At 44.4% G+C, this 27,018-nt stretch overlaps 1 protein-coding gene across 1 annotated transcript; it reads right to left on the bottom strand.

Moving 5' to 3' along the window:
- On the bottom strand, positions 1 to 26,305 carry LOC115159485 (dihydropyrimidinase-related protein 2-like). Its single transcript, XM_029709242.1, has 14 exons — positions 25,956 to 26,305; positions 16,744 to 16,832; positions 16,345 to 16,529; positions 15,589 to 15,753; positions 13,677 to 13,738; positions 12,841 to 12,921; positions 6,705 to 6,773; positions 6,485 to 6,605; positions 6,173 to 6,329; positions 5,863 to 6,004; positions 3,842 to 4,012; positions 2,686 to 2,865; positions 1,805 to 1,979; positions 1 to 1,649 (listed from the first exon to the last, which is right to left on the bottom strand). Exons 1-14 carry the CDS (start codon positions 26,001 to 26,003, stop codon positions 1,558 to 1,560), a joined length of 1,737 nt encoding a protein of 578 aa, XP_029565102.1. The 5' UTR covers positions 26,004 to 26,305; the 3' UTR covers positions 1 to 1,557.
- Between the last annotated feature and the right edge of the window lie 713 nt (positions 26,306 to 27,018).

The following is a 27,018-nucleotide window of genomic DNA, read 5'->3' as shown; positions in this document are numbered from 1 at the left end:
TTAAGTAAGCATTGTTGTTTTTAAAGGAGCACCATCAGTGGAATACGAAATAACTAAATCTGGCACCTTTGTATCGGTTAACATCGACTATTTTACATTTTTATCTTACATCCTTCTCTTACCATAATAAGAATAATACAAAATCGAACTATCAGTACAACTTCTGTGGGTTCAGGCACATAAAGAGTTAAAAAGGAAAAGGGGGAGTGCATGAATTAAAAAGAGGAGGCCGGGAGCAGAAAGACATTCAGTCTTCTGAATGCACTGGTTGGTACTGGAACATTCTAGAACAGAGGGAGGGGATGCTGCCTGCAACACTGTCAATTAAATGGTGTATGAATCTCAAAGATCCCATTACAGTGATAGATCACAATCCCCTTCAGGCGAGGTATATGGGCACATACTGTACTATAGCTTAGCTGAGTACGAGTGTGGCACCATCTTGCAAAGAGGGTGAGTTGAATGAGGCTATGACAAATTGGGCATTCCCTAGTATTCTGACAAATCTTCCTTCTTTCGCTGCCGCCCGGTTACACTCCTCCCAACATCCTAAATTTGAGTCACATCTCCTCTCATGGGCCGTTAAGTTCCATGATGGCCTCTCCCTGGGAGACTTAATACACCGCTCTATTCACCGCCTGCCAAAACTCCTTATCCTAATCTACTTGACTTTCCTGGCTCACCAGCAGCTTCCAAATATGGACCATGTTTTTTCATTCCATTTATTCCTTTAAACAAAGCTACTGGTGGGATGACATGAGATGAGCACCAGTGAGAAGTTCCTTTAAGGTTTTCAACAGTGGTTCAGTTTACTACTAATCTCATGCCTCATCCCGTAACCTGAGGACGAGGATAGCATACTACCAGCTTTAAACAATAACAATGGACAAGTCAATAAATTGTGTTGATCGTAGCCAGTGCTGTACTGATCTTAACAGTGTGAGAGATGAAAAGCACAGTGGAGGGCAAGGCTGTATAAACAGTAGAGAACAAACACAAACCAGTGAAAAGATGAAAAGATCAATATTGAGGAAAGCATAAGCAACGTATCTCCTCCATGTTTGTTCACTACATAATGTTAGTACAACTAATCTGATGTAGAACATGTTACCCATGTGTCTCCATACTTCATTTACCCTACATTGAAAATGAAAAAAGACGAACGGAAACAGATTGGACTCCCTCCATGCAAATGCGACATGCACTGTCTTGACCTTCTGGCCGTTTTAAAACTGCTCAGTCTACTTGACCCCTCTACTATAACATGAACATCAGAAACTAAACTGAATGATACATGGCAGGAAGAAAGTACAGTAGAGAACACTAAATAATACAATCAAAAGTGCTCAAATAAGGGCTGTTGTTTTCGTCTCTTTTTTTCTTCAAATGAGGCAAATCTTTTTTATAGAGAGAGAGTGGGGGAGAGATGTAGGGAGCGGCAGATGAGGGAGAGAGATTGAGGAGGGGAGAATTGGTTTGGCTCCTGGTGGAATGGCCCCTAGTCCCTGATACCCCTCTCCTCAAGCCCTCGTTTCCCCTGGTGGCCAATGGGAGGGGTTAACCCAGGCTGGTGATGTTGGCCCTGCCACCAGGTGGCTCCACAATGCGCTGGGTGTTACGCCGAGGAAGGTTGTCATCAACTTGAGCACCTACAAGTACAGAAGAGGAGGAGGAAGTCAATATCACTGTATTATGACATTTTCATTGTTATGAACATATCATAGTTTATCATCAAAACTATGATAGGTATAATGTCAGTTATCTCTAGTGAATGGATCCAGGGATCCACCCCAGTGCTCCTCACCAGATAGGCTGAACCCTGACTGGTGCAGGTTGCGGACAGGCTGGGCGCCGGCTACTGCCTGCTTGGCTGGAGAGGTCTTGGCAGAGGAGGAAGGAGTCATAGTTTTGGGTGTGACTGACACCTCACAAACAGGCCCGTCATAAAGCCCCCGGGGAACACCCCTTAGCTCAGCCAGCTGGAGAACAGGGAGGAGGCAGAATCAAGAGTCAAGATCAAACAACCCGAACCTACTGCATGGGTTAAACCCCCGAAAAAAAACCATGACTAAAACTTAAGTCGATCTCAGATCGATTGTCTGCCGGGCGAAATTAACTTACCCTTTCATGTAAATGAACTTACCCTTTCATGTAAATTTACCTCACCTTTCATGTAAATTAACCTCCCCTTCATTTAAATTAACTTCCCATGTCATGTAAATGAACCTCCCCTTCATGTAAATTAACTTCCCATGTCATGTAAATTAACCTCCCCTTCGTGTAAATTAACCTCCCCTTCTTGTAAATTAACTTCCCCTTTCATGTAAAAAGCTTTTAGGGAAAGAGGATCATTTTGTACATTAAACTGCAAGTTTGACCAGCTCCAGTCCTTTTCAATTTGATTAAAAAAAGAAGATATATATACACACCTTAAAAAATATATAATAACTACTGTAAAACCAAAAAATCCATATGATGGAAATCCGATGCAGTGACAGAACTTTTACCCTGCTACTGATAGATGTTGCGTTCCACTAACTTGTCAGAAAATACCCTCATCTTATCATGAGTCAACAGCTTAACATAATACAGGGTATTTGAAAAGGAAACCCACCCTTGGAAATAAAACACATCAATACAAAAGACAGCACACCACGATGACACAGTTCCAAAACAGTGCCTTACCCTGCTGCGGGCCTTTATCCTCTTGTAGACGTAGTCAGAGAAGGGCTTCCGGCCCACGAAGCGGCCGCACCCCTCGGTGGTGTGGAGGTTCCCGTCCTCCAGGACCATCTTACCCTGGCTGATCACTACCAGGGGGGCGCCACGCACCTCCACACCCTCAAAGATGTTGTACTCCACATTCTGGAAGAGTGACAGGGGGAGAGAGGAGGAGAGGCAGAATGTTGTACAATAGATTATTTTTCTTATGATTTGTGTGAGTTGATTGGTTTTAGTACTAGTGTGGTGGACCTCCCTCCTCCTCCATCCTTTGCCAGTGAGCTGCTGTTTTATAGTAGGCCAATGTTCAAATTATTAAGTGTCCCCTAAGGGTTTTTTCAAAGGTTAGATAAATGGCAATTGAAAACCCCTCCTGAGATAGCATCATTGATCATCACAGACCATTGATTTAGCCAGGCAGCGAGGAGCAGAGTTACCAGGCTCTTACAAGGATGGTGTGGGCAGTGGAAAGCAGTGTGGAGTGTGACCACCCTCGTAAAAACTACTGGCTGACTAGGACTGAGGTCATGGCAATTTAGTGGGCTCCACAGGGCTTAGAAAAAGCATGAGATCACCAAGAGGCTGGACCACCCAGCACACACACACACTATGCCTCTCTGAATTACCAATTTTCCCCATGTACATTACTCAATTTCTTGACCAAATGGAAAGAAAGAAACCATTGAACACAGAGAGGTAGAGCAATTAGACTGCAAAAGCACACACAGGCACATGGACATACACACGCACGCACACTGTGATTTGGCTGCTAACAATCAGAAATGACATGTTCCCGTACTCTGGCAGAGTTTGGGGGTGACATCACTCCTCTGAGTTACTATAAGGCCCACGCCCTAGAACTGGGGAACCCAACCAATCATATGTGGTCAGGAGTCAGATGACCATAAAAATACCAATATGGTAATTTCATAGAACCATTGCAATTTAACCTCAAGTACACTTGAATGTTCAAAGTTTAACTATTTAATTTTGGACAGTTTCCCAAAGATGAATCTGTGGTGTAATACCACATGTGTAATACCATACGGCTGGATATACAGTAGATTGCGCTTTTCTGAAGGTATAATGTTTGTGCGTAGTGAGTGTGTGACTGACTGACCGAGTTGTGGCTCTTGGCTGAGATGATCTTGGTGACGTCTGGGTCCCAGAGTACCAAGTCAGCGTCAGAGCCCACAGCGATGCGGCCCTTACGGGGGTACAGGTTGAAGATCTTAGCAGCGTTGGTGCTGGTGACCGCCACAAACTGGTTCTCATCCATTTTACCTGTCACCTGAATGAGCCAGGGGAACATAGAAAATGGGGCAGTTAACTTTGGGAGAAAATCACATTTTTGTGGATACACAGTGAGGGAAAAAAGTATTTGATCCCCTGCTGATTTTGTACGTTTGCCCACCGACAAAGAAATGATCAGTCTATAATTTTAATGGAAGGTTTATTTGAACAGTGAGAGACAGAATAACAACAACAAAAAATCCAGAAAAACATATGTCAAAAATGTTATAAATTGATTTGCATTTTAATGAGGGAAATAAGTATTTGATCCCCTCTCAATCAGAAAGATTTCTGGCTCCCACGTGTCTTTTATACAGGTAACGAGCTGAGATTAGGAGCACACTCTTAAAGGGAGTGCTCCTAATCTCAGCTTGTTAACTGTATAAAAGACACCTGTCCACATAAGCAATCAATCAATCAGATTCCAAACTCTCCACCATGGCCAAGACCAAAGAGCTCTCCAAGGATGTCAGGGACAAGATTGTAGACCTACACAAGGCTGGAATGGGCTACAAGACCGTCGCCAAGCAGCTTGGTGAGAAGGTGACAACAGTTGGTGCGATTATTCGCAAATGGAAGAAACACAAAAGAACTGTCAATCTCCCTTGGCCTGGGGCTCCATGCAAGATCTCACCTCGTGGAGTTGCAATGATCATGAGAATGGTGAGGAATCAGCCCAGAACTACAAGGGAGGATCTTGTCAATGATCTCAAGGCAGCTGGGACCATAGTCACCAAGAAAACAATTGGTAACACACTACGCCGTGAAGGACTGAAATCCTGCAGCGCCCGCAAGGTCCCCCTGCTCAAGAAAGCACATATACATGCCCGTCTGAAGTTTGCCAATAAACATCTGAATGATTCAGAGGACAACTGGGTGAAAGTGTTGTGGTCAGATGAGACCAAAATGGAGGTCTTTGGCATCAACTCAACTCGCCGTGTTTGGAGGAGGAGGAATGCTGCCTATGACCCCAAGAACACCATCCCCACCATCAAACATGGAGGTGGAAACATTATGCTTTGGGGGTGTTTTTCTGCTAAGGGGACAGGACAACACCGCATCAAAGGGACGATGGACGGGGCCATGTACCGTCAAATCTTGGGTGAGAACCTCCTTCCCTCAGCCAGGGCATTGAAAATGGGTCGTGGATGGGTATTCCAGCATGACAATGACCCAAAACACACGGCCAAGGCAACAAAGGAGTGGCTCAAGAAGAAGCACATTAAGGTCCTGGAGTGGCCTAGCCAGTCTCCAGACCTTAATCCCATAGAAAATTTGTGGAGGGAGCTGAAGGTTCGAGTTGCCAAACGTCAGCCTCGAAACCTTAATGACTTGAAGAAGATCTGCAAAGAGGAGTGGAACAGAACCCCTCCTGAGATGTGTGCAAACCTGGTGGCCAACTACAAGAAACGTCTGACCTCTGTGATTGCCAACAAGGGTTTTGTCACCAAGTACCAAGTCATGTATTGCAGGGGGGTCAAATACTTATTTCCCTCATTAAAATGCAAATCAATTTATAACATTTTTTTACATGCGTTTTTCTGGATTTTTTTGTTGTTATTCTGCCTCTCACTGTTCAAATAAACCTACCATTAAAATTATAGACCGATCATTTCTTTGTCAGTGGGCAAACATACAAAATCAGCAGGGCATCAAATACTTTTTTCCCTCACTGTAGATGAGTGTGTACGCAATTGTTATGTGAATGTGCAAATTCACACAATGCATACAAATTCTACACATGACGTACACTGTATGTTCTACTGTATATACTATGTACTGTATATGAGTATACTGTTCTATATACATATATATATACACATTATATAATAACATGTAGTCTCTCACCACACACTTGTCCCAGATGAGGGACATTCTCTCTTCAGTGCCATTGGTACCCTCGGGGATGAGGGTGAAGTCATCTTTGCCCACGGCGCGCTGGGCAGTGTTGAAGGTGCAGTGGGCACTGCCAGTCACCTGAAGGTCTCCACTGGAGAGGAAGGCACAGGACAAGAGATTAGACTGTGCCACCTGGACTCAGAGTGGGATGATTGTCCTACTCTATATTGTCACCATGATAACAGTTTACACCATATGAATATGGATATTTGTCCATATGGCCCAATCCAGTGTAATTGTGCTGAGTTAGTACTCTCACCAGGAGAGCAGGGAGCTGAGATAGTCGGGCGTGGTCGGGTCTGTGCTGAGGGGCGGGGACGTGATGAAGGCGGCGGCCTTGGCCCAGTTCTTGCTCCAATAGTGTGAGCCGTCTGTGCCCAGGCTGGCAGTGATTGGCTCCCCGTACACCACCGTGCCTGCAAGGCCAATCAGAAACATCATGTGATAACAAATGAATGATGTTATTGACCTATTATGGTGCCTCTCCCTTCTTTTGGCTCACACATGTGCATCTTCCCTTCATCTTTCTGTATGTTTATACCCTAGCAACAGCCTAGCAACAGTCTCTCACCCTTCTTCCTGGCCTGAGCGATGACATCAGCAGCACTCTTGCTCATGACCTTAGTGACGTAGAGGGGACAGTTGGTCTGATTGGCTACTGTCACAGAACGATTGACAGCCTCTGCCTCCACCTGAAAGACACCCAGGGTTCAGAGGTCAAGGTGACCATGCAAGGATGCATTTTGAAAATAGAGGTAAGAACTCTGAGGTCAAATGCTGATGCATTATACCTCTTCAGGACGGCTCAAGACGTGTCCCTCAGGCCCAGTGATGCCCTGCTCCAGGATACGACGCTGCTCCTGAATGGACAGAACAGGCACGCTTTAAAAAATGTCCACTGTTAGGTATTTTAGATCGGGTTTTGATAGTCCAGTAAATGGTGTATTGTTAGCTGGGCTTTGGCGGTATACTGTATATACCATATACCGGGGTACTTGGGAATAGCCACGGGATGGTTTTTCCATACCGTCAATACCGTTGAAAGCCAGTCACCTGTTTGTTTGTAAATAGCACAACGGCCTTCCCTGTAGCTCAGTTGGTAGAGCATGGTGTTTGCAACGCCAGGGTTGTGGGTTCGATTCCCACGGGGGGCCAGTACGAAAAAAAATGAAATGTATGAAATGTAAGTCGCTCTTGATAAGAGCGTCTGCTAAATGACTAAAATGTAAATGTAAAATGTAAGTGGGTGCAGGTGAGCCCAGCTGTATAGTCGGGCTGTGTATTGACAGGGGTTGTGTTTTATTTTGAAAGTCAACAGTGTTTTTTTTGCTTCAATAGAGTGATCAGGGACGTGCAACAATAGTTTTCCTTAACAAAAAATACATTAGTGCAACACATTCGGCAGAATATAGCTTCATTTTCATCAGATGACAACATAAGTGCAAAGCTATTTGGCTGGCAGCCACACAAGTAAATAAGCTTACAATGAAAAAACAAGGTATGTTTTGCAAAAACGATGCATGGCCATTATACTTCTAATGTTTATCATAGAAAGAATGTAGCCAGGTACATTTGCTAATGTTTTGTTTAAAGTGAAACTTGTCTACACAGAGAAAAGTACCGGAGAAAAGTAGCTACACATCAGTCGGTGCTGTCTGGTGATAGAATGCCTGTTTGTGAATTCTCATCCGAGTAGAGAAGTGCAACTGAAGCACAACATTTGTCAGATGCCGAGCAGAAATTACAATAAGAAGCATTTTAGATGTGCACTTACAAAACGCAGCAATATATTTATTGTGTTTTATCTTTTCTTTCTGCGTGAAAAATGCTGAATTCTGAGTTAATGCGACCCCTAAGTTTAACTTGCTAGTTATCTAAGTAAGTGGCTGAATTAATAAGGTGACGGGGTATCATGGGTCCTCTTGTTAGCTTTCTGCCGTGTTTGAGAAGTCAAAGCCCTTTGGATGAGTTATCTTAATTTCCTTGCATTTTTTTCTCCTCTCCGTCAGCTACCCCCCCTCTTCTCTGAGCAGACAGGCCCATTGCCCTAGCAACTCCAGACACAGTGTGTACACAAGTACAGTTTGTCCTTTAGACAAGCATGCGTCAAAACTTTGTTCATTTTGTAGCAACCCGGTTGCCAGCAGGGAGCTACAAGCAAAGAGCAGGACCTTAGTCAGCTCCAGAGGGCTCCAGAGGCCAAGGTGAGTCAGCACCATGGACAGCTCTACAGGCACCGACTGGGGCTGGTGATTCAACACCCATACTACCTAGTCCAGGTGTTGCAACCAATTGGACCTGGAATTGGTCCCACCATTCCCTCGTTACCCCAAATGGGTATAAGTAGAGGTGCAGTCACTCGGGCGCTTGGGTAGACAGGCAGAGGGTACTCCTAGACCCCAGAAGAACAGCAGTGAGTATGATAAGCACCTCGATCAGACGACAAAGAAGATACTAGGTAATGTTTGACTCAACTTTCTCTCTTCCTTTTCTTTGGGCCCAAAGCAAGAGGACCCATTCCCAGACACAACGACTCCCGGCGCAAGTATTGAAACCCCAGACTCATCACTCTCGCTCTCTTTTTTGTTCATATGGACACTTTAAGCACCAGCTGTCAGAGCAGCTCACAGATCACTGCACCTGTACATAGCTCATCTGTAAATAGCCCATCCAATCTACCTCATCCCCATACTGTATTTATTTATCTTGCTCCTTTGCACCCCAGTATCTCAACTTGCACATTCATCTTCAGCACATCTTACCATTCCAGTGTTTAATTGCTATATTGTAATTAATTTGCCACCATAGTCTATTTATTGCCTTACCTCTCTTATCCTACCTCATTTGCACATGCTGTATATAGATTTTTCTTCTGTATTATTGATTGTTTGTTTGTTTACTCCATGTGTAACTCTGTGTTGTTGATTGTGTCGAACTGCTTTGCTTTATCTTGGCCAGGTCGCAGTTGCAAATGAGAACTTGTTCTCAACTAGCCTACCTGGTTAAATAAAGGTGAAATAAAAATGTTAAATGTAAAAATTAACACAGGCGGTCCGAGGAACAGCCACACTGGACACAGTGACCCACCCGTTACATGAGAAGCCTTTCAGTTGTATTTCTCCCCTCCCCGTTCCCCCCAACCTTTATTAAAGAACAACTTTTGTTTAAGCACTGCAAAACCGACTCTCGCTGTTTTATTTATTGTGTTTCATCTCTGACTCCCCTGGGCTGCCACAATTTGCACAATGTCTCTTGTTCACATTCACTTTTAAATGTCCAAACTCTACAAAAATTACACATACATACACATATATATATATATGAGCTGGATTGACTGTCTTTGCAATTCGCTTATTTTCGTTTTCGCTCGTTAGCATATTTAGCTAGCAACCCCCTTGGAAATTCGGTACTACTTGTGCTAATTTTGTTAGCATTCTGTGTTTTTTGGCGCCCCCTTGTGTACTAAGCCGGTAATACTGAGAAGGTCGGTATGACAATATCAAATCAAAGTTTATTTGTCACGTGCGCCGAATACAACAGTGAAATGCTTACTTAGGTGAACAATAGGTAAGTAAAGAAATAAAAACAGTAAAAAAGACATTGAAAAATAACAGTAGCGAGGCTATATACAGTAGCAAGGCTATAACAGTAGCGAGGCTATATACAGACACCGGTTTGTCGGGCTGATTGAGGTAGTATGTACATGTAGATATGGTTAAAGTGACTATGCATATATGATAAACAGAGAGTAGCATTAGCGTAAAAGAAGGATTGGCGGGTGGTGGGTGGCGGGACACAGTGCAGATAGCCCAGTTAGCCAATGTGCGGGGGCACTGGTTGGTCGGGCCAATTGAGGTAGTATGTACATGAATGTATAGTTAAAGTGACTATGCATATATGATAAACAGTGAGTAGCAGCAGTGTAAAAGAGGGGTTTGGGGGGGCACACAATGCAAATAGTCCAGGTAGCCATTCGATTACCTGTTCAGGAGTCTTATGGCTTGGGGGTAAAAACTGTTGAGAAGCCTTTTTGTCCTAGACTTGGCACTCCGTTACCGCTTGCCATGTGGTAGTAGAGAGAACAGTCTATGACTGGGGTGGCTGGGGTCTTTGACAATTTTTAGGGCCTTCCTCTGACAACACCTGGTATAGAGGTCCTGGCTGGCAGGCAGCTTAGCCCCAGTGATGTACTGGGCTGTATGCACTACCCTCTGTAGTGCCTTGCGGTCGGAGGCCAAGCAATTGCTGTACCAGGCAGTGATGCAACCAGTCAGGATGCTCTCGATGTTGCAGCTGTAGAACTTTTTGAGGATCGAAGGACCCATGCCAAATCTTTTTAGTTTCCTGAGGGGGAATAGGCTTTGAAGTGCCCTCTTCACGACTGTCTTGGTGTGTTTGGACCATTTTAGTTTGTTGGTGATGTGGACACCAAGGTACTTGAAGCTCTCAACCTGCTCCACTACAGCCCTGTTGATGAGAATGGGGGCATGCTCGGTCATCCTTTTCCTGTAGTCCACAATCATCTCCTAAGTCTTGGTTACGTTGAGGGGTAGGTTGTTCTTCTGGCACCACCCGGCCAGGTCTCTGACCTTCTCCCTATAGGCTGTCTCGTCGTTGATCAGGCCTACCACTGTTGTGTCGTCTACAAACTTAATGATGGTGTTGGAGTCGTGCCTGGCCATAGAGTCATGAGTGAACAGGGAGTACAGGAGGGGACTGAGCACGCACCCCTGAGGGGCGCCAGTGTTGAGGATCAGCGTGGCAGATGTGTTTCTACCTACCCTCACCACCTGGGGGCAGCCCGTCAGGAAGTCCAGGATCCAGTTGCAGAGGGAGGTGCTTAGTCCTAGGATCCTTAGCTTATTGATGAGCTTTGAGGGTACTATGGTGTTGAACGCTGAGCTGTAGTCAATGAATAGCATTCTCACGTAGGTGTTCCTTTTTTCCAGGTGGGAAAGGACAGTGTGGAGTGCAATAGAGATTGCATCATCTGTGGATCTGTTGGGGCGGTATGCAAATTAGAGTGGGTCTAGGGTTTCTGGGACAATGGTGTTGATGTGAGCGATTACCAGCCTTTCAAAGCACTTCATGGCTACGGACGTGAGTGCTACGGGTCTGTAGTCATTTAGGCAGGTTGCCATCATGTTCTTTGGCACAGGGACTATGGTGGTCTGCTTGAAACATGTTGGTATTACAGACTCAATCAGGGACATGTTGAAAATGTCAGTGAAGACACCTGCCAGTTGGTCAGCACATGCCCGGAGCACACGTCCTGGTAATCTGTCTGGCCCAGCAGCCTTGTGAATGCTGACTTGTTTAAAGGTCTTACTCACGTTGGCTACGGAGAGCGTGATCACACAGTCGTCCTGAACAGCTGATGCTCTCATGCATGCCTCAGTGTTGCTTGCCTCGAAGTGAGCATAGAAGTTATTTAGCTCGTCTGGTCAGCTTGTGTCACTTGGCAGCTTGCGGCTGGTTTTCCCTTTGTAGTGTGTAATAGTTTGCAAGCCCTGCCACATACGACGAGCGTCGGAGCCGGTGTAGTATGATTTAATCTTAGCCTTGTATTGACGCTTTGCCTGTTTGATGGTTCGTCGGAGGGCATAGCAGGATTTCTTATAGGCTTCTGGGTTAGAGTCCCGCACCTTGAGCTCAGTGCGAATGTTGCCTGTAATCCATGGCTTCTGGTTGTGGTATGTACTTACAGTCATTGGGGGACGACGTCCTCGATGTACTTATTGATAAAGCCAGTGACTGATGTGGTGTACTCCTCAATGCCATCGGAAGAATCCCAGAACATGTTCCAGTCTGTGATAGCAAAACAGTCCTGTAGTTTAGCATCTGCTTCATCTGACCACTTTTTTATAGGCCGAGTCACTGGTGCTTCCTGCTTTCATTTTTGCTTGTAAGCAGCAATCAGGAGGATAGAATTGTGGTCGGATTTACCAAATGGAGGGCGAAGGAGAGCTTTGAATGCGTCTCTGTGTGTGGAGTACAGGTGATCTATAATTTTTTTCCCTCTGGTTGCACATTTAACATGTTGATAGAAATTAGGTAGAACTGATTTAATTTTCCCTGCATTAAAGTCTCTGGCTATTAGGAGCGCCGCCTCTGTGTGAGTGGTTTCCTGTTTGCTTATTTCCTTATACAGCTGACTGAGTGCGGTCTTAGTGCCAGCATCTGTCTGTGGTGGTAAATAAACAGCCACGAAAAGTATAGCTGAAAACTCTCTAGGCAAATAGTGTGGTCTGAATTTTATCACAAGATACTCTACTTCAGGCGAGCAAAATCTAGAGAAATCTTCCTTAGATTTTGTGCACTGGCTATTGTTTACAAATATGCACAGACCGCCCCCCCTCGTCTTACTGGAGTGTGCTGTTCTATCCTGCCGGTGCAGCGTATATCCCGCTAGCTGAATATAAATGTCATCATTCAGGCACGATTCCGTGAAACATAGGATATTACAGTTTTTGATGTCCCGTTGGCAGGATATTCGTGATCGTACCTCGTGTAATTTATTATCCAATGATTGCACGTTGGCGAGTAACATTGACGGTAATGGCAGCTTTCCCACTCGCCTTTTGCGAATCCTTACGAGGCACCACACTCTGTGTCCTCTATACCTGCGTCTCTTCCTCTTGCCAATAACTGGGATGTTGGCCTTGTCGGGTGTTCGGAGAATGTCCAGTTTGTTGAAGAAAAAATCTTTGTCTAATCCGAGGTGAGTGATCGCTGTCCTGATATCCAGAAGCTCTTTTTTGCCGTAAGATACGGTTGCAGAAACATTATGTACAAAATAAGTTACAAATAACACGAAAAAAACACATAGAAGCACAATTGATTGGGCGCCCGTAAAACTGCTGCCATTTCTTCCGGCGCCATTTTAGAGAGAGAAAACCGCTCAACCCTATTAGCCTCAGGTCTTACCTCAGCCACAATGTCTCCATTCTCAGCATGGACCTGAGCGATGGCCCCCAGATCCCGGATCACACTGAACACCTCATAGACCTACAGGAAATAACCATGTCAGCAGCCTCAGACAACCACAGATGGGTCATAGAACAGACCAGGTAAAGTTCATTGAGGATACTCTGATAGCTGAGCAAAGTGAACAATAATGCCAATTTCACACCATGCAAAACTCACTCTGAAGGTCTCAAATACAACAGTGGTAGAGGAGAACCTGTTACTGATGTATGAGCGATGTGTGAGTCTTGTATGAGTCATCTCCCAAAAGCCAGAAATATAATAAAGAGCTACCATAGGTTGCCTTGGGAGACCTGCACAAAATAGAATGAAATGCTCTGGCCAAGCAGCCTGAATGCATTCCTCACACAGGTGCAAAGACCAATGCGGGCCGTTTTCAAAGGAGCCCCCAGTCCAAGATGAATCTGTTAACCATGAGTCAGACACAAAGACTTGGACTGGTGCATTCTTTCATCATCCCTTACTCCCACTGGAGACACACAATTAATGCCTCAACCTCCCCCACCCTCCCTCCTCAACTCAGCCCAGAGCAGGCCATGGGATATGCTGGGAGGGGAAGGCTGGAGAGCTACAGTATATAAAGTCTTACAGTGCATGTAATTGAGCATTCAGTATGATTTCGTCCCAAAAGAGGTGAATTCCCTCCATACTTATTTCTTAAAGATTATTTTAACCATTCATGTCCTTTGTGGCGGTAGCGATCGATGTGTGTTTCCTGTAAGACAAACAGGGAGCCAACGTTAAAAAAAGCTACGATATGATAAGGTAAGTCATACCTGAGAGTCAGTAAGCTGGAAAACATCCTTATAAGCCAGATAGACAAGGAAAGAGTTGACACCTGAGGAAAGAGAGCACGTGTCAAAGGAAGGTACAGAGAGTTGGGATGAGAAACAAAGAGAGGCGAAGAGACCAGTAACATATGAACATACAGTACACCAGTCAAAAGTTTGGACACACCTACTCATTCCAGGGTTTTTCTTTATTTTTACTATTTTCTACATTGTGGAATAATAGTGAAAACATCAAAACTATGAAATACCACATATGGAATCATGAAGTAGTCAAAAAAGTGTGAAACAAATAAAAAATATATTTTAGATTTGAGATTCTTCAAAGTAGCCACCCTTTGCCTTGATGACAGCTTTGCACACTCATGGCATTCTCTCAACCAGCTTCATAAGGTAGTCACCTGGAATGCATTTCAATTAACATGTGTGCCTTGTTAAGGAATACCTGGGATAGGATAAAGTAATCCTTCTAACCCCCCCCCCCTTTAAAGGATTTAGATGCACTATTGTAAAGTGTTTGTTCTACTGGATATTATAGGTGAATGCACCAATTTGTAAGTCGCTCTGGATAAGAGCGTCTGCTAAATGACTTAAATGTAAATGTTAAAAGTACATTTGTGGATTTGAGCCAATCAGTTGTGTTGTGACAAGGTAGAGTTGGTATACAGAAGATAGTATGGACTTTTTCCAAATATGGCTATGACAAGAACAGTGCAAATAAGCAAAGAGAAACAGAGACAGTCCATCATTACTTTAATACATGAAGGTCAGTCAATACGGAAACTTCAAGAACTTTGAAAGTTTCTTCAAGTGCAGTCGCAAACCTAGAGTTACATATACTGCAGAGGGCAAGTTCATTAGCGTTACCAGCCTCAGAAATTGCAGCCTAAATAAATGCTTCACAGAGTTCAAGTAACAGACATCTCAACATAAACTGTTCTGAGGAGACTGCGTGAATCAGGCCTTCATGGTCCAATTGCTGCAAAGAAACCACTACTAAAGGACACCAATAATAAGAAGAGACTTGCTTGGGCCAAGAAACACGAGCAATGGACATTAGACTGGTGGACATCTGTCCTTTGGTCTGATGAGTATAAATTGTCCAAATTTGAGATTTTTGGTTCCAACCGTCCTGTCTTTGTGAGACTAGGTGAACGGATGTGTAGTTCCCACCGTGAAGCATGGAGGAGGTGTGATGGTGCTTTGCTGGTGACACTGTAGGTGATGTACTTAGAATTCAAGGCACACTTAACCAGCATGGCTACCACAGCATTCTGCAGCAATACACCATCCCATCTAGTTTGTGCTTAGTGGGACTATTATTTGTTTTTCAACAGGACAATGTTCCAACACACCTCCAGGCTGTGTAAGGGCTATTTGACCAAGAGAGTAATGGAGTGCTGCATCAGATGACCTGGCCTCCACAATCATCTGACCTCAACCCAATTAAGATGGTTTGGGATGAGATGGACAGCAGAGTTTAGAAAAGCAGCCAACAAGTGCTCAGCATATATGGGAACTCCTTCAAGACTGTTGGAAAAGCATTCCTCATGAAGCTGGTTGAGAAAATTCCAAGTGTGCAAAGCTGTCATCAAGGCAAAGGGTGGCAATTTTGAAAAATCTAAAATCTAAAATATATTTTTATATTTGTAACACTTTTTTGACTACTACATGATTCCATATGTGTTATTTCATCGTTTTGATGTCTTCAGTATTATTCTACAATTTAGAAAATAGCAAAAATAAAGAAAAACCCTTGAATGACTAGGTGTGTCCAAACTTTTGACTGGTACTGTACATGTAGGAAATCTAGCAACCATACAGAAAGAGAAAACATGAACACAACCAATCAAAATGTACTATATGACATCATGAGATGTTAATGTGGATGTGTCTGTACCGTGGTCCTTGACCAGGGCCTCCATCTCTTCCTGGACTCCCTTGTGCCACTCAGTGATGTCCACCTGTAGAGAGTAGTCACAGCACGACTTGCTGTCCGCCCACTCACGCCACTGCTCAAAGGCAGACAGCAAACTGACCCCGGGTTCCGGAACCACGTGGTCAACTAGTGGACACACACACACACACACAATTGTTTAGTAAATTGGTTCATTCTTATTGTTCTGGTCGCATTCAACTACGAAATGCAATAGGTCAGATTAAAAGCCTAGATCAGGATCTTGCATCATGTTTCTTCAACCAGATTGTACTGTACTGCACTGTGACCCAGTAAGCCTCTGTTTCGTGACGTGACCCATTTACAGAGATGGCTCTGTGGACTCTGCAGTGCTGTCAGCAGGAGTCAGCATTCTGCCCGATGTGATAAAGCCACCTTACTCTTCAGGAGTCTGTGTAACGGCTGAGCAGGGAGATGGACCTTTACTGAGGCAGCTAGGATATTCAGTAGAACTCTAGGAACGCTACAGGCAGGCCATGCTATTACTGAGCAATTAGGAGGAGAGTGGATAAACAACTTGAAAACAGTTTTGAACGTCCTCCCTAGCACTCAGCAGCACTTGGTGGCACGCTAGTCTGTAGCAGATGAGACTTTATGGGCTCAGGACCTGGTGCTGCCATAGATGGAGCTGGCACTGTGCCCTGCCCATGACTCTTGAGAGGGGGAGGACAGAAAGTGGGTAGGTGGTAGTGTACATACTGATCATGGTAGTGCCCCCTGCCAGAGCGGCGCGGGTGCCCTGGTAGAAGTCGTCCACCGAGGTCATGCCCCGGTCGGGCATCTGGAAGCGTGTGTGCACATCAATGCCCCCTGGCATCAACATGCGCCCGTGGGCATCGATGGTCTTCACCCCACCGGGCACTATCAGGTTCTCGCCAATTTGTCTGGCAGTCAGAGGAAGAGAGAGAAGGGAAAGCAAGAGAGAGAGAGTGAGAAAGAGAAAAAAAGAGAGCGTTGTTATAGAGTTATCATTACGACTGCAATTTAGTCTGCAAAAGCAAACAACGACCAGTGTTAAAAGTCAACGCATGGTAAGGATGGTGCAGAGGTAGTTAACCTCTGAGAAGTAGAGCATGTAGTCGTCGTCGCGAAACTCACTTGATATGACCATCCTCCATGTAGATGTCAGCACAGAAGGACTGGTCATCGTTCACGATTATCGGCCCTTTGATCAGGAGACGATCGCTCTACAAGATCATTTAAAAAAATGTATTGTTAGATGAAGAATTCGCTGTGAATCATGGTAATGTTTCTTTATGTGTCAATTAATCCTGTAAGGGACAGGTTACCAACTGTCATTCATTCATTCATTAGTTAGTATACACATGTCCCGTTCTCTTCATCCTCACAGAGTTAAACACAGTGAAGTAAGCGTTCCTTTAGGAAAAGCCTTTAATGTCAGTGTGGGAAAGCAGACACCAGAATGTAACGCACAAAAAACGTCCTGGGCATTTATATGGCCTTTTGAAAATGAGCTCATGATGGTGAGTATTGTATTTGGCACCACCGCAGTACCAGCCACTTTCTTTACAGGAAGCATCAGCTAACACTGTGCTATTAATATACTAAATACAGACACGTAAAATACTAAAGACAAGCCAAAAGACTTAACCCCCTTACATGTCCCTGCCATTCCATCACCCCCACCATGGCGGGACGTTCCGACTGCCTCTCTGCTGTTTTGGGCAGTGTCACATCATGTGTCACTATCACAGCATTATCTGATGTTCTGCCTTGTTGCGTCATGGGGATATTAGGCTTTGTCCAAGTGAGTTCTGTGATGATAAGGAACAACTTATCCTCCCACAATGTTTATGGTTGCCCCAACTGGTTGTGTTGAGCTGGCATGATCTATTTGATTATGGATGGTTTGTGTTCTAAGTCTCTCTCTCTCACACACACACACACACACACACACGCTCACGCGCACACACACACACACACACCACAGAGGAATAAGCAGTTCCATGCAGGGATCGTTTGGATCAGCACCAGGTCTTGGGTGAAGCTTGTTCAACCATTACAGTATGTGTGTGAGACAGAGAATGGGACAGAAAGTGTTTGGGATTGTAAGAATAAAGGAGAGAGATAGAGAAGCAGAGCAATAGGAGAGAGGGAACGGGAGTTAAATAGGAACCAAAGACACAGAGATACAGCAGCGGGGGTGGATCTGAGTTGAGCAGCAGCCTGGAATGAAAGCAGGATGACTGCTTTGACAGAGTCTTAAAGAGAGACTGCGTGATCAATGCTTCATGCACATCCTAATACAGGAAGGGATAAAGGGAACACAGATGTACAGTGTGCTTATTATAGATGGCTGAATACAGCACGTCGTGACCAGGAACAACATACGGAATATGCATCTTTGAATGGATAATTTACTAGGTAGGATGATACCAGCATGGCTCAAAATGAGGGTGAGGAATGCACTGATGAAACAACGACAAGCAGCAGAGCATGTCACAGGACACGCCCCTCCGGCATCCTCACTGGGAATCAGTCATCCATACCTCTGTCACCAGGCCACTTGTTTCTGTGCGAGACTGAGAGGGGGGAGACCCGGCCCCCTGGCACCTCCCTGTGTTGCCCCAGTGGCGACGGCCTACTCTCCAAAAGTGGAGAGGCACAATTCTGGTCACGAGGCATTTAGCCCCCTCCAAAAACAAAGGTTGCTCTGTTTGAGTTTCAGCCTCTAGCGTGTTTCCCTGGAAGCCCTGGCCTCAAGAAGAAATGCTTTCCAACGGGGTTCACAATGCCCCGCCCGAAATGCATTTGGACTAAAGAATAGAAAACCCATCTCTATGACATTGACATACTTTGGTATATTTTTTCCCAACAAAAGTGGTTACTTGTTCCCTGCCAACTGACAAAGATTCTATAAAACAAAGACACACGCAGAAACGCATGCGCACACACATTTCTCTCCTCTCTTTCGAACAAACCCCCAAAGAATGTATTGTTAGTGATGACTATGTCAGGACATTTTTAATAACTCGTGTGACAGGAGTGATGAACCCAGTCCATTCTCACATCTACATGATTCCATCCTGTTTTGGCAACTGTTCATTGAACAAAAATCATGTGGTTGACTATCACTATATCATTATTTGTCGTGCCTGTCACGACTTCCACCGAAGTTGGTGCCTCTCCTTGTTCGTTCGGCGGTCATCGTCACCGGCTTTCTAGCTGCCACCGATCCATGTTTCTTTGTCCATTTGTTATGTCTTGATTGTTCACACCTGGTTCCCATTTCATTCTGATTATTTCCCTATTTAAACCCTCTGGTTATCATGATGTTTTGTGTGTTATTATTTTACTGTTGGTCGTGTTAGTTGTGTTCGTAATTATTGTTTTATCCCTGTGTGGATTTTGTATGATGAGCTTTTCTGGAGTAAATACGTATATTTTACTCAGTTCGGTGTCCTGCGATTGACTCTATTTCTCATCTCCACTACACGGACACTGACAGTGCCATTTCACATATACGGTGCATTCGGAAAGTATTCAGACCCCTTCCCTTTTTCCACATTTTGTTACGTTACAGCCTTAATCTAAACATTTTATTTTTTATTTGTTTTATTTCACCTTTATATTACCAGGTAGGCAAGTTGAGAACAAGTTCTCATTTACAATTGCGACCTGATTTTTTTCCTCATCAATCTACACAATACCCCATAACGGCAAAGCAAAAACAGGTTTTGAAATGTTTTTTTTTTTGCAAATGCATAAAAATAAAAAATTGAAATAACTTATTTACATAAGTATTCAGACCCTTTGCTATGAGACTCGAAATTGAGTTCAGGTGCATCCTGTTTCTATTGATCATCCTTGAGATGTTTCTACAATTTGAGTGGAGTCCACCTGTGGTAAATTCAATTGATTAGACATGATTTGGAAAGGTACACACATCTATATAAGGTCCAACAGATGACAGTGCATGTCAGAAAACAAGCCATGTGGTTGAAGGAAATGTTCGTAGAGCTCCGAGACAGGATTGTGTCGAGGCACAGACCTGGGGAAGGGTACCAAAAAATGTCTGCAGCTTTGAAGTTCCCCAAGAACACAGGGGCCTCCATCATTCTTAAATGGAAAAAGTTTGGAACCATCAAGACTCTTCCTAAAGCTGGCCGCCCCGGCCAAACTGAGCAATCGGGGGAGAAGGGCCTTGGTCAACCATCTCTGCAGCAGTCCACCAATCAGGCCTATATGGTAGAGTGGCCAGACGGAAGCCACTCCTCAGTAAAAGGCACATGACAGCCCGCATGGAGTTTGCCAAAAGGCACCTAAAGGACTCTCAGGACATGAGAAACAAGATGCTCTGGTCTGATGAAACCAAGATTCAACTCTTTGGCCTTAATGCTAACTTCATGTCTGGAGGAAACCTGGCACAATCCCTATGGTGAAGCATGGTGGTGGCAGCATCATGCTGTGGGGATGTTTTTCAGCGGCAGGGACTGGGAGACTAGTCAGGATCGATGGAAAGATAAACAGAGCAAAGTACAGAGATTTCCTTGATGAAGACCTGCACCAGAGCACTCAGGACCTCAGACTGGGGCAAAGGTTCACCTTCCAACAGGACAACGACCCTAAGCACACAGCCAAGACAATGCAGGAGTGGCTTTGGAACAAGTCTCTGAATGTCCTTGAGTGGCCCAGCCAGAGCCTGGACTTGAACCTGATCTAACATCTCTGGAGAGACCTGAAAATAGCTGTGCAGCGACGCTCCCCATCCAATCTGACAGAGCTTGAGAGGGTCTGTAGAGAAGAATGAGAGAAACTCCCCAAATACAGGTGTGCCAAGCTTGTACCGTCATACCCAAGAAGACTCAAGGCAGTAATCGCTGCCAAAGGTGCTTCAACAAAGTACTGAGCAAAGGGTCTGAATACCTATGTAAATGTGAAATATCATTTTTATATATATATATACATTTGCAAAAATTTGTAGAAACCTGTTTTTGCTTTGTCATTATGGGGTATTGTGTGTAGATTGATGAGGGGGAAAAAAACAATTTATTCCATTTTAAAATAAGGCTGTAACATAATGTGGAAAAAGTCAAGGGGTATGAATACATTCCAAATGCACTGTAAATTGGAGGCCTTTACAGAAATCCATTCATAAACATTCATCCAACTATGTGTGAGACAGCCATGATCTAAAAACTTTAATTACATTTTTAGATACTCGTACATTACCAAAAACGTCAAGAAAGGTTACAGAATAATGTGGTACTGTGTCAGGATTACAATGAAAGTCATTCTCTGTCACTCTTAGTAAAGGTCCAATGATAACAGTCAAGTGCTTTTAAACTCAATCTACTGTGGACTATTTCAGTTTATAAATGTGCCTATTTCATGTTTCTTCTTATTTTAACCTACTTAGCGGTTCTTGTTTTTAAAGAAGCATTTGCAGGTCAAAGTCAGTACCCAATCTGCTTGGCCTGTGATCGTCAATCAGGCATCATGGTTTTGGAGAGCATCTATCTTTTGATTGTTCTGGACCTGAGCCAAACATGACAGTGACCTTCCCTGGAGGAGAACCACACACAAACAGGATGTTGACTCAATTGAACAAGGTTTTAACTCTTAGACAAATAATATGCCTAGGGTGTTGGTCAACGTTTAATATCAACAACAGGTAATCCATCTCTGACCAACTAATACAGCCCTAATACAACTTATTCAATTGAGATTTAAGTGTAGAAGGCGTTTTCAGAAATTCCCTAAACTGCAAAAACAAATCTGAACCAAGCCCAGCACCAAACTAGAGCCTGGATAGGTTAGAGGTCAATCAGAGAGATAGACTGGTGGATTGATGTTGCATTGATCCATCCTCTCTCCACGCTGTGTGGCAGATCAATCCAATGTATCATGTTTTAGAGGGCTCGAATTAAAGACTACTGACGTGTAGTTAAAGACGTGACATCAAACGTTACAATTGACACCATTAGGCAAAGATGTTATTCACACATTGCATGGAAGCAATAGACAGGGCCTGAGCAACCTTCCTCGATCGAAGACAAATGCTGTCAAATGAGGTAACCAAGGAACAGCATGTGTTGTTCTCTCCCAGTGGAAAACTCCCAGGGAACATGAGCTGGAGCTGGGGTGGAGAAGCATCAAGCACGCACGCCTAATCCAAATAGTTACTGATCCAATAGTTTCTTTCCAGTGGACGGGTGAACAGGAAACTGCCCTCAAGCCCCGTCAGCTCTATGTCTCCTGGACCTGGAATAGCCAGACAGCCCCCCCTGATCAAAGACTGCAGGAGCTGCTGGGTGGCTGTCTGGTTTAAGACACACAGACTATGACTGCTACTGTACAGACGCTCCAATTTAGAAGCATGGATTTTGTTGAGCCAACAATCTGGCTGAATATGTACTGTGTAGCGGCCGCCGGATCCTCTTAAAGAAAAAGGAAATCTCGCTTGTCAGGGAGAAATCCCAGGTTGCACTGGGGCACCATTCCTTCCCCTATCTTCCTGTGTCCAGCTGCTGAAGTGGACATAAATAAACACCATCTCACATTGAAGGGATTATGAATGGGGATATGCTGGATTATATCTCACAGCGTAGAAGGAAAAAAAGCGTTCTTGGCAGGCAGTCGGTGTCCCTTAGAACTAAGAGTGTGCTTTGTGTAATGTGTGAACACGGAATTCCCCGGGCCGCAGTGCATTATGGGATTACTGTGGGAGAATGGCGGGCTGGAGATGAGCAGTGCCAGGCTGGACTGTCTTTAGTAAAAGAGACTGATCTAACAGGAAGATAACAGGGGCTGTGTCTAAAATCTGGCTTGCCTACTGCTTACTTCAATTGCATACTGTGTACTAATCGTACTATTTAGAACGTACCGTTTAGTAAAAAACGAATGCAGTACACACAAATATCAACATACTAGGCTCTTCCATACTGTGAAGGTGTCATATAATGTGCAATTGCATTGAATCCCACCATTTGTTCATTTTGGTAGATTGCGTCCCTTTGTCTGATTATCGGCGGTTGTCAAAAACACGTGAGTCTTGAAAGACGATTCTCTTCCTCAATAACGTGCAGCAAATTCAACTAAATTAAAAGCCGAAATGAGTATGAAATCATGGCATTTAAAGCACACTGAATTTCACATTCTATATACTGTAACTTGTATTTTCGCATACCCAAAATGCATACTATTTAGAATGCTGGTAGGGGTATTCGGACACGGCCAGAGGCTTCTGGATAAAATGGCATCCACGGTGGCCAATACCAGGTATTCCACTGGCTCCTGAACTCTTGACCCCAGAGCCTGGGAACAACAGGAAAACCTCTCTCATTAAAGTATTCATGATATGTTCATCCTGCAGTTAAGTCCATCAGTGTTATACAGGAACCCTTATGAGTCCTCCCCTTAAATAACAATAAATCCAAAAATCTATTTCTGTTTGCGCATTTTCCAACGGTAACTTTGAGTGAGTGAGTGTGTGACTGTAAATGAACCTAATCATATCCATGAGAGAGTTGGATGAGTCATTTTTTGAATGCAGCCCCAGGTGGTGATTTTAGGATGACATTCATATTTTATGAGGCGTCTCTGAGGTGTGCTGCTTCCTAGTCTGCAGCTGACCACTCCAGCTGGTGACGACAGCATCGTACTGCAGCCTGCCTGCTGCTCTTTGACTTTCCAATCTCAACAACTGCGTGTGTGTGTGTGTGTGTGTGTGTGTGTGTGTGTGTGTACGCCTATGTTTCTGTGGGGGTGTTTGTCATAATCCCCCCCCAAAAAATCACAATTTACTTAAATTGAAAGACAGAAAGTAGCATACAAGAACATTCTTTGTGTGTATCTATAGTGATCATGTGTTTGGTTATACAGTGAATTGTTAGATGGACTGTATGTTAGATGGACTGTACTTTGTTCTTACTCTCTCTGTTTCTTTTTCATTCATCTCTCTCTCTCTGCCCTCATGTTCTCTTTCCCGGGTACAGAGTATATGTTCTATTTCTGAGTTAGCTTCATCCCCGTTAGGGCTACTACGGCTCCTGATCCTCTGATCTAACACTAACTGTTACGCTCTTCACGGAATCTACTCCAGGACTGGGTGAAGACAGAGCAAAGCCTGGAGCGTGAGGATGATAAACTGATATAAAACCGCAAACACATTCACACACATATGATATACATCTGCCTTGAAACAGTGACACTCCCTGGCTGCTGATCCTATGTTATGATAATTGATAAATGCATGAAATAACAAGGATATGACCTGGATAAGCAGAAGATTGTTGGACTGTAAGGGGATTGTTTGGTTCCATAAATGTGTGTATGACAGGCTGTCTATAGACAGACAGACAGACAACACAGTGTGCTTACTGCTCCCTGCCACAGGGGTGTGGCACACGTACACACACTGCGGCTGCTCCCTTGGTACTGCACTCTCAGTCACCCTTGGTACTGCACTCTCAGTCACCCTTGGTACTGCACTCTCAGTCACCCTTGGTACTGCCCTCTCAGTCACCCTTGGTACTGCCCTCTCAGTCACCCTTGGTACTGCCCTCTCAGTCACCCTTGGTACTGCACTCCCAGTCACCCCTGTTTATCTGTCTGTCTATCCATGTTGCTCTTTCATCTCTTACAGTCTGAAAGATGGGCTACTTTAGGCGTACCTCTATTCTTTCGCTGTCTCTCCCGTCATCCTCATGTTGGGCAATGGCTGAGTTTAGCAACAGGAGCTCAGAGAGGGATGAGGACAGGAAGGGTGCATGCTCAGTAGAAGGGCCTGAGCACCGCAGAATGATAGTGTGTGTGTGTGTGGTGTGTGTGTGTGTGTGTGTGTGTGTGTGTGTGTGTGTGTGTGTGTGTGTGTGTGACTATGTGAATAGATCATTAGGTGGGGTAGCCCTAGCCTGCTCCCTTCACCGGGTCATGGCTGGTGGCTGCCGTATCCATATGAGCAGGCTGTGGGATGTGACAGGGTTTAGGCCAAACCTGCATCAGTTTTGTCAGACTCAGCCAGCCTGCTGGAGTAACCAACCCGGGATGCCAGCCAAAGCCCCTTTCAAATTGCTTTCTTTGTCCACAAAAAAAGCACACATGCACATGCAATGAGGAGAGAGGCACTTTCCCCATAAAAGCTTAGACTATTATAGATCTTCAGGACATCCATTACATGGAGAAGTAGGCCTGTGGTTTTATGACAAAGGCCTAAACGTGTTTTTCAAATGTGTATTGAAGCATAGGTTCATTGCAATGTGGTTGGGAAGCATGAGGGTTGGATGAATAGTTGGGGAGTTCATATAGACCACTGGAGACGAAAACCTATAAATGATCCAGTTCAGCAATAGAAATATGGAAACACATGCGGGAGTCTATAGTCGTTTTTGCCCCTTCATTAGTATGGAGGCTGAGAGACGAGGCTGAGAGACAAGGCAGGAAACTGGAGCCTCTGCCGCCCCCCTTTCATTCTCCTTCTCATTCCATTATCCTATGATATTCTCTCTTCGCCATGATTTAAAATCTGGTGCAAGACATGGTTGCTGCCTCGCCCAAAGTCACACAAAATCCGTCAACAATAACGGGCTATATGTCCTACACCCGCCTATATATAAATAACAATTTTACCGGAGTTGGAATTGTCCAGAAAAACTAACCCGACATTGCGGCGGATGGGCACAGGCGAGAAAGCTAATGCATTTGCTCCACCCGTTGGCGAACGGTGATAACCGGCCAGATACCGTTCTCTAACAAAGAAGATCCGCATGGAAATGTAGCCTATAATGCGCGAGGGCGAAACCACAGCCGTGCGACTGAATTACTGTAGATGTGGAAATGATTCAAGGACAACATTGATTTCAAGGAGAGTCTTACGAGAGCCAAATGTGATTTGGCCTATCCAAAGGTGGACAGCTAGCCTCAGGTTCTCGTCTTGTCAAATAAAGACAATTGAGATACATTAAGTCCTTGAAAGATAACCTATGCTCTGAACGATCACGCGTGTTGACCAGATAAGCAAAACTGTAGTAGCCTATTTTAGCCCACTGTCATTTGAAAGATAATTTCTTTACATAGTCTAAAAAATGTGGCCTCTAGCCATGTTAATCCTAAAGACCCCGTTAATTACACAAGTATTACTAAGAGCTCGTGCAGAATGCATTTCACAGTTTATGCAAACAGGTCGTTCACCTCTGAGCTGTAGCCTAAAGCTACCCGAGAGAGCTTCAACTAATTCGGATCACAAGCCTCATTTTAGCGATGCACGTCTTTGCCTGACTGGTGAACGGATAGTTGTAGCAATACATGCACAATGTTCAATGGAATCAATACATGTTTTCCTAACTCACTGTTATGCGGGGAATGTTCTTCTTGCCCTGATAGCCTTGCCCAGACATCTTCGCTGTTCTGTTCTTGCTGCGCTTAATGGACCGCTATCAATGGAATGGGTGTTCAGAATAGTGCGGTTTGCCGGGTGGATAAGGCCGGTGTGGAATAGGCAGAGAAGTTAGCAGCCAAGAGAGTGTACAATTCCAAAAGGAGTCGTGCGTCCTAAAGGCGGAGGCCACCGCTCGCAGAATCTAGGGAAAGAACTGCAGCTCCAAAGCACGTCCTCTCTCGCTCCTGTTCTCCGCTGATGCGCCAAACCTTGCCAGACTGACTCACACACGGAGGAAGGGAGGGACAGACCCTCTTGACGAAGCTCTACGTGCATGCGTAGAGCCCCGCCCTGATCCATTGAGAAATCATGGCACGATGCTATGCATTTCTCAACCTTGAATTAGGGAGTACAGTAGTCTACAGCTACAGCTACACCCCTGCTGCCTCCCCTGAATATAAATTCCACGGCATGTGCACGGTTTAGCTTTTGATTCTCTATGGTATGACGTCATATTTCCTTGAGTTATTTTGGTTATGTCGTCATTGAAGAATTTGGCCTAAAAACGTCATGATAACCATACAAAAATCATAGATCAATCCTGAAGCGATGTATAGGTATAAAAACACCATACATTTATAACATTACGTAATAGCTAATGAACAATATAAAGAATTATACTTTAGATTTATTAAATCCCTTAATATTGATAAACCATTGATTGTAGCCTATACAATAAGGGATTAACAGAAATAAGTGTGTTAGTCTACTCAGGAAATGGAAGGTAAATCAGAGGATATTTGGAGGGCACATCAGTCGCGGGTTTAATCTCTCTTGGGTAGGGGCAGTATTTTCACGGCCGGACGAAAAACGTACCCAAATTAAACGGCCTACTACTCGGGCCCAGGAACTAGAATATGCATATTATTAGTAGATTTGGATAGAAAACACTCTGAAGTTTCTAAAACTGTTTGAATGATGTCTGTGATTATAACAGAACTCATATGGCATGCAAAAACCTGAGAAAAATCTAA

The sequence above is a fragment of the Salmo trutta genome, chromosome 23 (genome assembly GCF_901001165.1).
Source record: "Salmo trutta chromosome 23, fSalTru1.1, whole genome shotgun sequence".
Taxonomy (NCBI): domain Eukaryota; kingdom Metazoa; phylum Chordata; class Actinopteri; order Salmoniformes; family Salmonidae; genus Salmo; species Salmo trutta.
Note: the sequence above shows the minus strand (reverse complement) of the source record. Positions and strands in the feature narration are given on the sequence as shown.